Source organism: Echeneis naucrates, chromosome 9 (genome assembly GCF_900963305.1).
Source record: "Echeneis naucrates chromosome 9, fEcheNa1.1, whole genome shotgun sequence".
NCBI lineage: Eukaryota > Metazoa > Chordata > Actinopteri > Carangiformes > Echeneidae > Echeneis > Echeneis naucrates.
Window position 1 is genome coordinate 5,191,239 of NC_042519.1, and position 18,255 is coordinate 5,209,493.

At 42.9% G+C, this 18,255-nt stretch overlaps 1 protein-coding gene across 7 annotated transcripts in view; it reads right to left on the reverse strand.

Annotated features, from left to right (window-relative positions):
- Positions 1-18,255, reverse strand: part of fbrsl1 (fibrosin-like 1) — a 262,394-nt gene that overhangs the window by 94,135 nt on the left and 150,004 nt on the right. For 6 of the 7 annotated variants that reach the window (XM_029511661.1, XM_029511665.1, XM_029511660.1 and 3 more), the window contains exon 5: positions 4,815-4,844. The exons of the other annotated variant lie outside the window; for it this stretch is intronic. In XM_029511661.1, coding sequence (XP_029367521.1) covers positions 4,815-4,844 — 30 coding nt within the window. The remainder of the gene's footprint in view (positions 1-4,814; positions 4,845-18,255) is intronic. 7 annotated transcript variants of the gene reach the window in all.

Genomic DNA, 18,255 nt, shown 5'->3' on the forward strand with positions numbered 1-18,255 from the left:
CCATCTTCACGGGACTGGCAGTCAGTTAAAGGTGAAATGACTGACGGGCATGTCTTTAATCAGTGCCATCACCTAGCCTGAGGATTTGGCATGCGTGTCGGGTTTATCTCTCAACTTGGCAAAATGAAATGAGCACAAAGTCACTTGAAATCATTAAAGAGCTGAGACCCAAAAAAAAAAAAAAAAGTGAGGGAAGGAGCGAGAAGTGGGGTGGGTGGCTGCAGAGGAGTTGATGCTAACAGCTGTCCGCCTTCCCCTTAAAAAAAGAAGCAACTGGCTCTAGTCTGGCAGCCAGGAGAGGGAAGCAAGGGATGAGCAGGGATGAAAGCAGGATATGAAGTCAAGTGATGAAAGTTGGGTGGTTGATGGAAGATGAGTGGATGCGGGATGGGGATTAACCATCTTGCAACGAGTAACTTCTGTTCATCGCTTCTGAAACAAGTCGTCACACAAGGAAGAAAGGATGGGATGGGAAACAGAGGAGGAGAGGCAGAGCATGTAGCATGTAGAGGGAAGGAGGAGAAAGGAAAGGAGGAGGCAAGCCACACTGCACATCTTCAGGCTGTGAATAATTTAGAGGAGCACTGGGGAGACGAGACGAAAACGAACACAAAACACTGGCAGCGTTTGACCTAGAGCTGCAGCTACATCAGTGCACATCACAGAGTGGAGAGCTCTGCCTCTTCCTCCCTCCCTCTTTCTCTCTTTTCTCTCCTTTGCTCTTCATCTGCCTCCCCCCTGTGTCAGGGAGGAAACAGCTGTACGCTATTCTTGTTTCACCTCACATTCTATGAAACTCAACAGAATGGCTGACAACTCTGTTTCATACGGATCCTTCTGTCTCACTTTGCGCTTTCTCTGGGCACATCAGAAGAGTTGGAGGAACTTCATGCAAAATGGATGGATAGAAATTCAGCCTGTATGGGCCGTAAAGGTGGACACATGCGTCTGCAGACCCCTGATAAAAACAGGCCTAACCACAACATCACATCATGAGCAGCAGCTATGATTCTACACTACTAATAAAAAACTCCCAACAAGAACAACACCCCCCCCAAACAAAACAAACAAACAAACACCCCTCCCCCCCCAAAAAAAAAAAAAAAAAAGCTTTCAAGACCAACTACTCTTCAACTGACTTTTCTGATCATAAGTGTCAGCCTTATCACACCGCTAAGGTTGAAACCACTGGTTTTACAACTAAATTAATCTCCTAGCCTCTTCAATGTGAGGAAATAATAATAAAGAGATTATTCAATCATTAAAATAGTCAGTAGAAGCATGTGAAACGGAATCATTACCCCAAAATTGCACCCATTGAATTTCAGGAGCACAAAATCATAATAAGATATAAATTATTCATGTGATTGATCTCAAATGAATAAATAATTAATGCAATACTTCGAACCAAGTACACAACATTTTCAGTCAATCATTTCTTGCAGAATGTCCATATGGTGGCTCACTGTCATGCGAAACCATACAGCGCAGAGAAATGGGGGACAGTGCTGTGAGCAGCCAAGCAGTGGAGACTGCGGACAGCGGCAGTAAATAACAGCTGCCCCATGATTAGGCACAGAAGGGGTTAACCAGACCTCGTTCACACTGTCTTTGTCAAGGTGCCATGAATCACATCACCTGCTGAAGTGTGCGTCTTTGTGTGTGTCTGCGATGAAAGCACCACTGGGCATCTGTTGAGGGAGTGTCAGTTGGGCGGACAGAGGGCAGCCTGATTGGCCCAGGAGGGAGGGGCTGTTTATTAACGTAATTAGGGAACCACAGGACTAGAATATAGATGTGCCATGATATGCACAATTTTACCGGTAGAAATGATAGTTTTAATGCCAGAGGACAAATTGTTAATATGTGGGATTAAAGATGGCAACTTATTTTCTCACCCCCTCCTTCTCTGTAACACCCTCTTTGCCCCCTCTTTTGCTGTCTCCTGCTTGGTCTGCGAGGCTGATATTAATGGGACGTCCCTTGTTTGTAAATGTGCCAAGTTGTGTGCACCACTGCAGGCTGTCTATTATAGCAGGCCTCTGGGGCAGCTTTTCCATATGGTGTCACATATGGCACTCAGCAGCATCAATTAATGTTGTTATAATACTGATTTTTATGAGCTAGGGTTTCATTCCCTTTCTCTCTTCTCTACTCTTGCAGCCCCCTTGTTCGCTCCACTGTCCCTGATTATGTGAATCTTTAAACAGCCTCTCCTCGACTCCTCAAACCTTCAGTACCCTGGTTTCCGAACTGTTGACGATGTAAAAAGTTTTCCATGCCAAATTCTTAAATCTCCTACCAGCGCTTCCAATTTCCACACAAAGACATTGAAAATGAGTGTGTTCTGTTATACTGCAGAGGAAAGGTAACACTATTGTCAGTATGTCAGACTCACAGCATCTTCTATGAAACTAAGAGATTTCGATCAATGAGGCATTAAACATGACATGTGAGAGACAATAACAGCTATTATGCAGATTGAAAACTGTGTTAGATAACATCACATATTTGCAACCAAAGACCACATTTACAGAACCTATTTTAGGTTTGGTCACATTAGAGTACCATCAGGGCCTATTAATGTGTTAAATTAGACCTGTGTTTATGCACAAAACAATAGGCAGATGGATCTAAGAACAGAATCTGAGCGGCCTTTTTGTTCCCCGGTGCCTTTGGTGGTGGATCTGACAGGAAGGGAACAAGAGCGTAGCAAAAAGCCCCACTTAAAAAGCTCCCAGCCACACCAGCTTTGTCAGCGCTGCCACAATTAGAGACTAGATCACTGGTGCTTCCCAGCGAGAAACATCTCACCACCACTCCTCAATGGAACTCTTTCGTTTGAGGAACGCACTCAAAGCAGAGTTTAAAAACGTTTCGGATGGCTAATCACTCTCAGGATGAAAGGCCCTGGCGTGTTCGTTTGTCTCAGCGTGGGGAGCTTCCCTTGCCATTTCTCTCTCTCTCTGATTCTGATTGTTTTTGTTCATGTCTTTTTCAGCAGGCAGGCAAGGCAGGCGAGCTGGCAGGCAGCGTTGTTTGAAGGTGCAGTCAGACCTGAGTGCAGGCCTGATGCTTTGTAGTGATATTTCCAGCAGCACAATCTCATTACTTTCTGACGTGGGAGATGCGTGCAGGGGCGGATTGTCATTTCACACTGTCAAAAGTTCCGTGAGGGAATGGAGACGGGAATGGAACTTCAGTGACCTGCATGCCTCTGGCTCATCAAGACTGAATATATTAAACCAAATAACACAGATAAAATTAAGTGAACCAGATTCCTGAGGGTCTGGAAACTAAATGTCCAGTCCCCAGGGTTGTTGAAGGAATTTCACTTCTTATCAAGGATCTCTAATCGGATCATTTATACAGCCTCCCATATTTGTCACTGTACATCTTCAGAACTAATTAACTGGCATATATACGTTGGCAGCTCATACAGTATGGGTGGAACACCTGGGTGTTGGTCCAGGCAGCACACATAGATAAGTAGTGCCTGGACAAACATGTTTTTGTGCTACGAGAGGAAAAGTCCTAAGGGCAGCATCCCACACCTCTCAAAGATGGTGAGAGCTCCTGGACGTTTTCACAGGGGACAATCACTGGCAGCTCCCTCCCCTAAAAGACTGGGGGGGGTAACCCCTGAAGCTGATTTCACACAGAGTTCTTTCAATACAAAAAACAAAAACAAAAAACCTTGGTCTGTTTAAGAAGCTGCCAGGCACTGATTGAAGCGCCTGGTAACCATGCAAACCCCAGCCTGTTGCTGGGGTGACTATCCCAAAGTGCTTCCTGGGTAATTTTCGAGGTCACTGGTTTGTGCACGCCTATGTGGTGCAGATGCACCCACCCTGATTCAGGGCCTCGCAGGAGCTCTTTCATTAGGCCTTGTGAATGGCCTCATTCATCCACTTCACCACAATTGGTCACGCTGCGTCTCTGCAGAGGGCCCAGGACAAACTTTTCTCTCTTTCCACCCCCTGATCTTCCATGCACCATCCACCTTAGTCATGCTTCACTTTTGTCCAGGAGCATGAACAAGCTGAAACTTCTGGACTCATCTTTGGCTGCAGACTGATATGTGGAATGTTACAAACCTCTGACATTGCTGTCTTTGTTTATCTTAAAGAATGTCAAAAAAAAAGGGGGGGGGGGGCTGTGCATAGTGAACTATTTACCCAAGAGCAAAGATCATTACAGCAGGTCATTAAAATTGCTTCATGTTTGGCATTCCTTAACATTTAAATCTCGCCACATCCATTTGCACATGAATAAAAAGACTAATCATCCGTCATCAGAGATTTATGCTTCTTGTATTGCATCTTGTGCTGATTTTTTTTTTGCATGTCAGTGTGCTTTTCCCATTTCCCATATTCCTATTTTCATCTCAGAGGCTCAAAAGGCCTGGAGGACCTGTTCTAACACAGAACACAGCCATTTCACCCCCAAGTTGCTTCTTTGTCCACTGAGTCACTCCAATAAGTGAAGTGCTTAACCATGCTAGTGTGTCCTCTGCTCCCTGCCTTTTTCTGGCCCAAAACTGAGTTTCACGTCTGGCCTAGTGAGAAGTGACTAATTGTCTTGAGTTGTTAGTGTGCCTGGAATGAGATCCACTTCAATTGGTGACAGGGTGCGCAATAATTTTGTTTCTACCTTCTTCCTCCTCCACTCTCTCTCTCTCTCTCTCTCTCTCTCTCTCCTTCTCCTTTTTTGCAGCAGATTTACCCCCTCTGCTTCTCAACCTACTGAGCTGTAAAATTGAGTGGACGGCAGGCAGGATACAGAATGAGACCTGGCATCGTGGACACACTAACCTTGAGGAGGGCCACTGCTGCTGGCTGCACCTAAAGAGATGGAGACAGAACGTCAAGCATATTGGAATGAGGAAGGTTAAAATGAGGAGGAAGGACAGACCAAAGGTAAAGAGAAAGGTGGAGACCCATTCTTCAAACAAACAAACAAATAAACAAACAAGCAAACAACCAAAAAATAAAACAGTATGACAGCTTGGAAACGCAGATCTAAATCAGCATGAAGGTGGACAAACACACAACAAATTGATGACAGGATGTCAACCAGAAAGAGAAAAAGGAGAAAGCATTAGGTATCATATTAAGTAACCTTAGTCTAGCCCAGTTAATCTATCAGCAGCTGTGGTGCACAGCTAATGTACACGACACCCTTTACAATCAGAAAAATAATTCAGAAAGGTTAAGTCTGACAAAATGTTCATATTTGGTTAAAACAGTGCACAATAAAAAAACAATGCCAGAGCATGTTTGTTTTCTACCAGTTCCAACATAACTGCGCTTCATAATGAAATCAACTTGTATAGTTATTCTTAGAACGAATCTGACCAATCAATTTCTATGAATCACAATTATGCTTGCTGCAGTTTAGATGTGAACAAATGGAGTCTCAGTCCCTTACTGATGATATTAGTGCTCTGAGCTGCTCTCTCTCCACGAGAGATTAAGCAGGTTTGTACTCTCCCAGGCGGGCAACGCTCCCCCCTCCAGGGTGCTGCACTATCATTTGCAGGAAAATTACTTCAGTAATGAAGAATCCAGGCCCATAAATCCTCATGGCCTCACCTTCCTTCGTCGCCCAAGTCTCACTGAACAGCTAGTAAAAATTCCCTTTAAAAAATTCATAGTGCAATTTTGCTCAAATCCCTCCCAGCAAGCACAATTATGGAACTTTCATCTCAATTGATTTATGTCCTAGGCTAAAAATGGAGGAGGGGTGGGGGGTGTTGTAAAGGGGGGGAAAAAAACAAGTGGTAAATCATTGTTTTTAAAAGGTAAGCCATAAGGCCCTTTGTCACTTCTCCTGCATGTGTGCTGCGGCGCAGGCGATGGCGCATGGGTTAGGGGAGGAGGAAGACGGAAGGGAATGTCTGAGGGGTTTGAAAGCAAAAATGAAATGGCAAAAAGGAGGAGGAGGGGAGGGAGATGGGGGTGAAAGGAGCGGTATTCCACTTGATTAATAACACTAATCAAATTATACAGTGTTCCACTGTGCCCTGAAATCTGGGGCCATAATGTCCTCTAATGGCGAGGTTCATGGAGCTAAACTTCAGAGGGAAAACACGGCGCTGACTGCTGCATGCCTTAATGAAGGCAGTAAAACATCCATTTCCAGAAGCCATGAAATGAAAGGCAAGATTGTAGATGTGCACCCAGTGGCTCCCCCACTGCAAAAAAATGGAAGGCTGTTAACACAAAAGACAGTGTCGGAAAGAGAGAGAGAGAAAGAGAGAGAGAGAGAGAGGGACAGAGAGATGCAAGGCTTTAAGAGGAGAACTGAGGAGAGAATAATACAAGTGAAGAGATTTAACGGGTAAGAGCAGCAAGAGTATGAGAATATAAAAAGAAAAGGGGATGATGAAGAGAGGATGGAAAGAATGATTGGTAGATGCTCTCAGTGCTTTATTTCCAGAGAAGCTCTCCTCTGGCATGGAGACGATCTCTGACTGCTCATTATAGATGAGCTAGGCTGCTTTACTATGTCTGTTATACTTAGTGCTGCTGACAGCAGCCACAATTCATCACTATTTAGTTGCTGATGCACCTAACCACAGCATCCTCCCACTCATTTATCTCAATAGCACTCCATTAGAGTATTCCCTCTGTCCACCCAGGCATGCATTCTGCTGATCTATCTATCCAACTGTATTTCCATTCATCCATTCATCCATTCATCCATCCATCCATCCATCCAACCAGCAGTTCATCTATCCATTTATTTCTCACTCCCTCCTTCCATCCATGCATCCAACCTTCCATCTGTCCATCCAGCAGTTCATCCATTCATCCATCCATCCGTCAATCTCTGTCCATCCTTCCATTCATCCATCCATCTCGCCGAATGCCCATTTTTCTACTTATCTGTCCCTTCATCCATATCTTCATCTATTAATGCTACCAATTGTGTGTAAATAAACTTGTGCCCTTCACTGAATCTCAGTCAGCTCGCTGCTATGAGTCAGACTTTCGATCATATCTCGGTATTATGCCAAAGGGAGTTTGATGGTGTCTGTGGCGCACAACATGTCTGGCACCAACATCTAAGGATGTCTGCAAAAAAAAAATGTGCTGCATTGTAACCGAGACTCCAGACAATAAATTTACGCAAAGGCGTTATGGTTTGCATTTAATCTACTAAATTGCACATGATACAAACAATCAAATCAGCCTTTAAATCTTGAGGAAAGCAAATGTTCATATTCCTTAGGGGTAAATTTCATTTGGAGAGCTGGGGAAAAAACAACAAAGCTGAGAAAACACAGATTGCTATTGTTATTATTATCATAATTACAGTTGTGCTTATCATGCAAGCAGCCTCAATCAGGATGAAATACAGTTTCATTGGTTGAAGCTTCCTGTTTTGACTGGCCTGAGTTTGGGAACCACACTCTTGGCTGGCGTGCCAAAAACTCAATCAGGCGCAATTACATAGCCATCAGATAGAAATGTAATTGATTTGAAAGCTGACATGAGATATAACTACATTACAGTGTAGACTCAGTGGGGAGGCTCCTTGGGGACAGGGCCTACGGGGAGCTCATTACCGCCAAGCTTTGAATTATTGAGTGCTAAGGCAGTGACACTGAGGAACTGAGGCGAGCGATTGGTTGCAACAACTCAGCAAGTGTTTATCTCAACTTACAGCAACCTAAGACATCTGAAGGCATGATCTGCTCGTGCATTAATATTGCAAGGGGAAAAGTTGTAATGGTTAAAAACTGAAAGATTTCAAGGCCAAGGTAAACGCAGAATGCACACATTGCCTGCCCCTCCACGCCCCCCCCCCCCCCCCAAATGGCTGTAGGATGTGCAACTAAAGGAAAATACAATATACAATACAAATACAATCACATCTTCATAGTATTAACATTAACATTTAGCCCAAGTCAGGTTACATGTTCAGTGCTTTGGTAAACATTTAGTTTATGGGAGTATCACATGCCACCCTGCACAATAAGAGCTTTGTTGGCTAAGTATGATACTCTCCAAAATATGCTTTTATTTAAGTTAAATCTGCCTAGTTGTTTTTGCCTTGTCTAGTTGGGTTGTTGCTAAGGCTGTGGGCCAGTTTGAATAAAGCGTGCAGTAAAACAAACACAGTGCCATTTGTAAACCTCTCAGTGTGTGCTTTATGTGTCTGTTACGAAGCGTTTCGGCAGCTGTTCTGCTATTTAAACAATTTTTCCACTTCTTAACTCTACAGACACAAAGAGCTTAAATTAGGTGGCACCCTCCCGTGAGTCTGGGTTTGAGAAGTGTGTGTTTGGGGTGGGGAGGGCACATCTGCCTGACTCTGGCCAAGAGCCTGCAGGCCTTCCCTGAAGTGTTTTGGGGTGACTGTGGAGAGGATAAAGATATAAGTCACTGCTGTGGCTTGGCATCCCTTGGGAACCTGGTGACTGCCTACTTCTGGGAGAGCTATGGCCCCAAGGCTTCTGCCACTGATCTCCCTCTGTCTCTCTTATTCTTCTATCACTGTTCTCTCTCTCCTCACATAGGCCTCCTGTGAGCTTTCTCACAAAAATGAGAACTCAATTAATTCAGGCAAAATGAGGACAAGAGAGGAGGAGGTCTAGGGAGCCCAGAAAGACAGAGAATGAGCGAGAGAGGGAAGCCTAACAGAGCAGCTTGTCGATCTGTGGCCTCGAAACAGCAAACAGAGCATGAGGTGACTGTGCATGTGCATTAAGTCTTTAGCCAAGTTAATCCTGTCTGTAGTTTAAACAGGGCTGATAAACGAACGGTTCTCATTACGAAGTAGGATGGGTAAATAGACAGGTCAGTTGGAGGCAGACGAGGAAAAGAGAAAAGACTGAAAGAGACGAAGCCAGGGCCTATATGATTAAAAAGAACATGATGCCACTCCCCAGGTTATTAGTTATTACATCAATGCTGATGGAGACTCATGTGTTCACCCTTCTGGACATTATCACACAGTCGTAACAGAGGCTTTGGATGTGAAATTACATTTCCAAATGTCTGCATTAGATCCCCTCACAGTAACCTACGTAGTGCTATTATTAGAAAGACCTTCTGTTTAATCTAAGAGGATGACAAAACTGTGGCATGTAAAATGCTGCATGTATGTCAGATGTCGAATGTGACCTGTGCTCTTGAGAACAATGGCCTAATATTAAAGATGGAAAATACGTTCAGAAAGACAACAATCATTATTCTTATTGGAGCCTGGTCACACTGCTTAATGCTACATTAAGCTGCTACAAGCCACCACACAGCTCTGCTAATTTTTGATAGCCTTGCAGAAAAACTGGCAGAAAACCAGCTGATAGCAGGGTCTGTTTCCAGGTTTAAGGTCACAGGCATGCACACAAACACACATTTGTTCAAGATGTGCAATATGAAGTGACACACTGCAGTATTTCTAGGAACTACATATGTTAAATAGTCTAAAAAACAAATTGCCTTTGCATGCACTTCTTCAAAACGTGACTTGTTGCTTACTACACAACTATTTTCTGTGTGTGACACTGAAAAAACGAAAAGAAATGACCCGTTTTTACCATTTTATTACGCGTGAGCGGTGAGATGCTATCTCCCGTGTGATGGCGTTATAAAAGTAACCACTTCCCTCTGACAGAGTGTAAATCGCAAAGTATTCTGGGATATTTTTATGTTCCTTCTTTATGCTGTACATATATTACAATGTTTTACCAGTCCCAGCTCTAGGAAAAGACCAGTAAAACAGGCACGTAAGACAGTTCCAAATTTTCATAAGATAAATACGTCGTATGGAAGGAGATGGGGGGGGGGGGCTACTGTGGCAAATGGGTCTCCAAGAAAATCAGTCTGCTACTTAAAGTGATTGAACAGCCTGTAAACATAAGCTGCAGACTTTCTTGACGCTCTCTGGGAGATGCAAATATGGTTGTGCTTCCAGGAGCTGAAAAGGAAGGAAAGAGGTGGGGCAGTGAAGTTGATGAACTGAACAGCGGGTGCAGGAGCTTTTAAAAGTCTCTGGACTGGCCTGAACTGAAACTGCAGAGTAGAAGCATTGAGCTTACAGAGCAAGCTACATGAAGTCAGTCATAAGACACTCTTAGTCAATGGTTGATAGTTTTCCACACATTAGCCCAATTTAAAATTAGATCTCTTTAACAACCTACAAAAAAAAAAGTCACATGATGACTGCTTTCCATCTATTCCTCCGCAAATCCCCGAAGACAACACATTCTCCTTTATTCGCTGTGCTCGTGAAAAAATTTCCCACATTTATGTCTAAAGAGACTGCAGATAGTGTTGTTGATAATTCAAGTCAAATTAGAGGCGATACAACCACGAAGATGAATTAAGCTGACAATTTAGCAATCTAGTTTTAGGTATGCCTTTGTGTCTTCAGCACACATCAGCTGACACTGATGCTGTAGTAAAACATATTTCACTTATAACCAAGCTAAAAAGAAGGTTGGAATCTTCCATGGCCTACGTTTGAGGTCTGCTTGTAATGAACAGAGGAGGAAAGTTTTTTTTTTTTTTTTTTACCAGTAGGTAAACAACTAAATATTTATTTATTTAGTTTAGCTAATGGTCATTTGATCAAACATTTAGTTATTCAGTCTTCCAAAGTTTGCTGACAGCAAAAGGTCTCCAGACAAAATCAATGTGTAAGTTATATTTTTGATGTTGTTTTACTTGATTTACTTGATGTCAGCTATTTGGTCAATAATTGATATATTCTCTGACAGTCAGTTTTTGTAGAACTTTAAAAGACAGGGTGGGGGAGATGCAGTGAGACTTCAAAGCCAAAGTTTAGCTAGAATTGAGCCACTGAGAAAATGGCAGAAAGAGCATGACCTGTGTCCATTGTGCAAACATGTAATTCCACAAAGGTTTCTAAACCACCAGTTTATCTATAGTATATATAGAGACAAAGTGAAGTTAAATCTGGCAAAACATACACGGTTAATCTCCTCTCTCCTTACAGTGGCAGCATGCAAACAATGGAGAAATAGACACACAAAGAAAACAGTTGGACGAAATTGTAAAAAAAAAATAATAATAGTGCAAACCTTAATTTACGGTCCTTAAAGCCACTTGATCTCAATGTCACATCACCATCATCGTCATCGAAACATAAATGACAGCAATATATTATTTTAGAATAATAGTATTGATTCTGAAGAAGAGCTCCAGACACTTTGACAGGGAGTAAGGAGGTTGCATATTAAGCTGTGTGATGGCAATGCAACTTGCTCAGACATTTGGCACTACAAAAAAGATCCTTTTCTGCCAAATAAATTTGCCAGAATATCAGCAGTAGCAAACATATACCCCATATAACAATTACGCTTTTAGCCCTTCCTGTAGACGCACACGTAAATCTCCTGACACCTGCACCACATCTCCTCTGACCCGAACATGAAACCAAAACAAGAAACACTATGCAACTATTTGGTTTGTTTGTCCTCCCTGGGCCATCTTGGCTCTCAGAAACCTTAGCCTGGCATTAGCTCTAATCCCCACAGAATGAAATGCAGGACTAGAAACCAAACAGAAAAAGCATCAAGTGATCGTGTTTCTGTGACAGACCACCACTGAAGTCGCAAAACGCGGTCTCCAGTGACACTGCTAATTTGACATCGCTTCTGTTCTGCAAATGGCCTCGAGAGTAGCCCCGGTATCAACTTACACCTAGACAGTTACCTTCGATTAAGAGCTGCATCAGCCTGAACTGATTCAATTGAGCAGAATTGCACACAATACAGTGGCTACTGGCTGGCGATGGCGGGGGAGATGACAGTGATGTTTGGAGCTGAGGAGTATCGGTTGGCCCAGACTAATTATTCATACGGCCTTGTTGTGATGGCTGCTGCTCCAGTGAGGTCAGGCAGGTGCAGTGGGGGAGAAAACAAAAACATTTCCTTCTAAAATGGAGTTGACACTGCTGCACAAAACTCTGACAGAAAATCTGATGTATTAAAAGAAAAAAAAAAAAAAAAAAAAACCCTCCTAAATGTGGTGAGCTCTCTATGTGCTCTAAGTGGATAGCAGCATGACAGCTATACATTCCCAAATGGAGGCTACAGTTGATGCGATGAAAGATGTGATTTAAGAGGTGTGCTCATGCATGGTTGAAATTAAAATGGTGCATCTCCTTAAATAACAGTACACACTGTGTTCTCACAACCCCAGGCAGGCATTGCCTTGAAATTTGTAATTACAGTAATTGTGATTTCAGCAAATGGGCCTCCAATACGCTCTTCAACAGCAAAAATACAGGTTGCATTATCCATGAGGAGTCTACCAAAAGCATCCGTTGACAAAGCTTTAATTTAAAAGCTCTTGGGTAGAGGCATTTAAGATGTCCAAATGTCGACAAAAATATCTAGAAAAATACTATTTAGAAGAGTTTTTGGCTGAGGCAGAATCTCTACAGCTTCTACAAGTAAAACCGAGAGCACCTTTAAATTCAGATGAACTTCTCTCTCACCTCTATTTACAATCAAAATGAACCACGCAAATGTGTACCCACAAATACACACACAAAAGGCCCACTTATAAAAAAAGCACAATAGTGTGGCAATTAGCAGCTAGAGAGGACGAAAGCTGGATCGGTTACAGTTGTTGAATGTTAATTACAGCGTTTTACGCTGCTGAGGAGATAACGAGTTAGTGCCTGGCGACAGCAGCGACACGTCCTTTAACGAGAGCCGTGGAAATTTATGAAACTTGAGATCAGGGACAATGAGGCGTTACTGGCTTGTCAGATGCTCTCCTGCTCACCCTCCCTTTGTCCTAATGAAGGCAGACACTCGTTTCTCCTCTCTGCTCCTCGCGGTGCTGTTAGCCTGGGATGAATATTGCTCATAGCGGAAAGGCAAAAAGCAGCAGATTGGGGTTCCATCATGTCAACTCTAAATGCCTTATCATCTCACATAACCCCTGCCACTGTCCAATAAGCTTCTGTCACAGTGTTAGGGTGGTGGGGGGGGTGTATCTGCAAACGTGGACACATACAGGGTGAAGATAAACAAGGGGTCAAATTAAAAATAATTCCTCATCTGGGGCAAGAAACAGAGCTGGGAGCAAGATGAATGTGAGTGACCGTTCATTCCTGTCTGTCTAAATAGCAAGGGATCAAAAGCTTGCTGAAATCCAAGGGGTTAATATGGTCATGTTGTGAAGCCTGTTTTGGAATTTAGGTTAATGGAATCATTGACTAGGCTCAGTTCTCATGCCAGCAGTGCTTAAGAGGATCCATATTTCATGATTTAGACAAATCCTGAGACATTCTTCAAAGTTTCCCCCGCTGACCCTGGCAGTACTCTGAGAGACACGCACATAGATGTCGGAGGATTTCTCTGGGCTTGCACAGCCTTGGCTAACCAGAATCCCCCAGGCCGTATCAAAAGCCTAAATGGTTTTTATAGAATATTACATCAGTTACACTGGGGCAAACATGGGCCCCGATGGAAATATTAGGCATAATAAACAGAAAGAGTGTGTTTTCTTTATTCTCAGGCAAATTACTCTGAAACGTGAGCAAGAATGTACAGTCAAGGATGGGATTCTTGAAATTGTAGCTCATGTCTAGACTTGGACACAGAAAGCAATAACTACATCACTCTTTAGTTCACAACACTCGGCGCATGGTTTACTTCAAAGTGCTTTCATTCTACTCTCATGGAGCCATTTTACAAACAGGGCTGCAATAAGAATGCTTGTAACAATGTAAATGCACTGATTTAACTCATAATATCCGGAGTCATGGCGCTGACCTGCTACCCATACTTATGGTGGGAAAAAAACCAATTTATTCTCCTGCAGGAGGAGTGACTAGCCTGCTAGAGAGAGCGAAAGAAGATCTTTTAAAACCGCGGAAGATGAGGCGCTAGGGATGGTGTTCAGATGTCAATAAAAACAGGTGTTAACCAGCTTAGCTAAGATGTTAAGAGCTTGGATAATCCTAGCCTGGATCCAAGAGGGATCCGGCTCTGGAATACTAATGCTTCGGATGCACCGTTAAATCACACAGAGTTGATTAGGGGGTTGGGTTTGAGTGGTACTGCTGCTACGGGCTGTCAAAACTCAATTTGCATCTGATGGCAATTACCAAAGACTGAAGAATAAGGGATGCTCACATATAAAGAGTACTTGGTCGTAAGTGGGTTTCATCAAGGTCTCCGACAAACTATCTCTCTTTAAAAATGACAATATTTTACTCTTTAAGAGCAAAAGGACATCACTACGCTTCACAGTATGCATAAGTGATTGCCCAAGATATTCTCCTGTTAGATGTAGGATGAGAGACATACGCTCAGTGAGCCTTTTATCAGTAACACTATATTATTACTGTGTCAAGCCTCCGTTTGCTCTCCAAATGCAAGGCTGATGTAACCGAGGAAAAATAATCTATACGTGTAATCTGAATGGGAAAAGGGGCAGCGTGGTGGAATAGTGGTTCGAGCTGTTGCCTCACAGCAAGAAGGTTGTGGGTTTGATTCCTAGCTCTGGGGCCTTTCTGTGCAGGGTTTACATGTTCTCCCTGTGCCTGCTTGGGTTTCCTCCCACCGATCAAAGACATGAATGTTTAAGTTGATTGGTGGCACAAAATTGTGTGATTGTGAGTGGTCGGTTGTCTCTGTGTGTTGGCCCTGTGATGGACCGGCAACCTGTCTGGAGTGTACCCCGCCCTCAGCCAGCGTGGGCTGGCACTGGCTCCAGCACCCCCCATGACCCTTACGGATAAGCGTCATAAAATGAGCGAGAGAGTAAATGGAAAAAGAAACCCATTGAATCATATGAAAAAAAAAAAATACAGAAATCAATACCTGGAGTTTGATCCCTGATCTTTTGTGGAACTAGTAGCTTACTTTCAGAATTTTTTTTTCTAAATCTGCACAAAAAATTGGTGCTGCCACAGTGGTACAGGCAGGGCTATCAACCAATTCCAGATGATATGTGTTGACACAAGGACTAAGTTCATATCACATTTATGCATATTCATATGTCTAAGTAATTGAATCTTGGATGAGAGCTTTGGTGAATTAGTGTTACTCAGCTAATACTTATGTTGTAGTAATGTTTAATAACTTCCTGGTCCACAGATAATATCGCACAGCTGTCAGCTGCATAGTCATGCTGCAAATTTTGTGTTGTACCACGTCCCAAGTTTTTATTTGTCCTACTGGAGTCAATACCAGTGACTAAAGTTACCACTGAAGAACTGTTTGTGACATGGCATCATTGTGTATGTTCACCATTTATCATGCTGAAAGTCTGTTTGCCAACAGAACATCCACCGGATGTGAAATCTAGATTCATTAGATTCATCAGGTTCTTCCACTGATACGACTGATTGGACAGTTGCATGAATAAGTAGGTATACAGCTGTTCCTAATAAACTGGCAGGTGAGTATATGATTGCTGAGACGTGACTTGCCATAGAGTAAGTGACTTCTCATTTAAGAAGCATTTTAAATTCATTTATCATGCAGCCTCTCATTACTTGCCAATTGTATACTGTAATTTTTTCTGCCTTTATCATTGGTTTTACATGCTTACCATGAACAATTACCATGACATAGTCTTGTTTCTAAAGGTTTATCTCTTTATCTCTACATGTTCAAAACACTGGAAAACAAGCTGTGACAGTATATCTAACTGTTATAACCCAGATACACATACACATGAATGAGAGTTGAAGTCACAAGCTGTTTCTATGAAATGGTTTGCACATAATTAATGTTTCTGACAAATGAAACGGGACTGTCTTGAAACTTCTCTATAGGTGATGCATGATTTTAAAAAACTTTGTGCACATGTTCTTTGATTGTGACATGCTGTCAGCACTCGACTCGAAGTTTTTGTTATGATCTAAGACTAAGGAGCATAAAGACACATCACAGTACTGAACTAAGGGATGTGTTAATTTTCTGCAAAGCACTAACAGTCAAAAACCCAACCTAAAATAAAATAATGACAGACTGCATTATTATTTCTTTTTTCTCCACTACATCCGTGGCATGTTTGTGGGAAGCCGTGTCAGAGTCAAGGACGGCACCTTCATTTGGATAAAATCTAAATAAATGTGACATTCTGTTTCACTTAATCGACTTTGAATGTACCACATCACCTGCTCTGTACATTCATACTCTCTTACATGCCACCCCATAATCAAATCAGCATCTGGTGTCAGGGTGGCTTGCGGTTTGGGGTGTTCTCATTTGTAAACACCACCTGCCAGTGCTCACTCCTCTTCTCTTGCCAGGTGACATTAGCGCAAGTGTGAAATGTGATTTAGCGTTGAGCAAACCTCTGCACTGAGCACATCTGAGTCTGCCCACCTGGAAAGCGGGCATGAATAATCTACGGTCACCTAAGTCGGAGTGAGATTTCATGCATAAGAAACTAGCCAGACAGCGGGAGCAACACAGTCCAGCAGGATAAACTGTGTTAAGCCCAACTGAATACATCCCTGCTGATGGGAGGGGAGGATTTTTATATTAAGTCAGAGTTCGATTAAAGTGGTATTTCCGAAGACTGTAATTCACTGTAATTTCTGTAACTCAAGCACCCAAGAGAATCACGAAGCTATCGACACATTACAGCCAGTTGTAGAGGTAACCATACAGTGGAAAGGACTATCATTTTTATCAATGCGCTGGATTTGGCCTGGTGTTATCCTTAAAATGAGGATGGATAAGCATTCCTCAGTTTCCCCCTGCTGACCACTTCAGTTGCTTCACCGCAACGCTGTGACAAGGCTCTTGTTAATTACACACACTCAGCAATTGATGCAAAGCCTTAGAGCGCCATACAATCTGTGAAGATCAATCAAAAAACAATTTACGCTCATTGGTCAGGTCCGCTTAATACAACGCTGCTTCATGCTTCCTGCATGATCACACATAATGCAAAAGATTTCCGTTGACAGAGTATCTAAACTATGATTAGATTTCCCTGTGGGGTGGAGAGAGACACAAAGATATTCACTGCTCAGCACTTGACATCTGCTTTACCACCAGGGAACTTATGTAGCGTATGCCAAATGCACTGTGACATGGAAGACCAGACATATCACCTTTAAGTTGCAGTCGCCTTGCCTTTTGATGAATGTCAACAAAGTAGTTAGCAAGGAGGAAATGAGAAAAAGAGAGAGAGAAGAGTAGAGGAGAGTAGAGGAGAGGGGGGAAAGAACACACAATTATAAAAGCTTCATTTCTTCAGAGAACCATAAAGTCTCGTCCCAGAAGGGCAGCTGAGCACAAATCAATTTCTTTCAGTCGATTACAAGCACTGAGGTTCTAACCTTCATTTGTGAGTCTAATACTCCAACAGTTATGTAGAACACATACCAATTAAGCAATTCTGCTGGAATAAGAGGGCCGTGAACTGACGCGATTATGGGGGCCGGGCCCCTGGGGAGGTCAGGTTATCGGCTCAGGAGCAGGGAGAACGAGGGGAGCAGAGCAGAAGAGAATGGGGGAGAAAGATGGAAAAGGGAGAAGAGAAATGGAAGCCAAGGAAAAAGCCATTTATTAAGTCTAATACTCTGTGAAATGTTCCCATGGTAATAAGGCGGGGAGATTGCGTTAATATCAGGGAGCCATGCAGAAAAGGTCACTCGATATCTGTACCGCCCACCAGGGTCGCACTGATGGGAGCTGCTCGAACACATCTGATAATGCTCTCAGCGTTGTCGCTTGGAGCCGGAGGTCGAGAGGATGGAAGCCTGGGAAAAGATGCCATTTGTGGAAATTGCACTGATGTACCACTGTGCTCTGACACAATTTTCACTGCTGGCTTTTTATGTGCAGACAGCTGTACGATGAGTGAATGGAAGAAGCATGATGGCACCCAGTCAAAGATTATCCGGCATAAATGTATAGCTCTGCGCCGCATCATGTTTTCCGCTAAGTTTTGATTTCGCAATCATTTATCTCCACAATGACATGAATATACAGGAGAGGCAGCCGGCATCTTCTTTCTGATTTCCAATAGCTGTTTGCACACAGGCTCATGAAAGGAAAGGCATTATAGGCACTCTCCTTCTTTCTATTGTCACAAGCTAAATCTGATGCCATTTTCGCCTTGATTTAAAGAGCCTGGATGCATCTCTCTAGATATGTGGAGATCAACACATTGTCATTCACTGCTGAGGCGCACCTTAACCACCGCCCTCGCTGCCAGAAGATTTATGGTAATTCCTGATAGCATGTGATAGGATGCAGCCCTTAAACCCATGTGAGGTATGTGTTTCTATGGT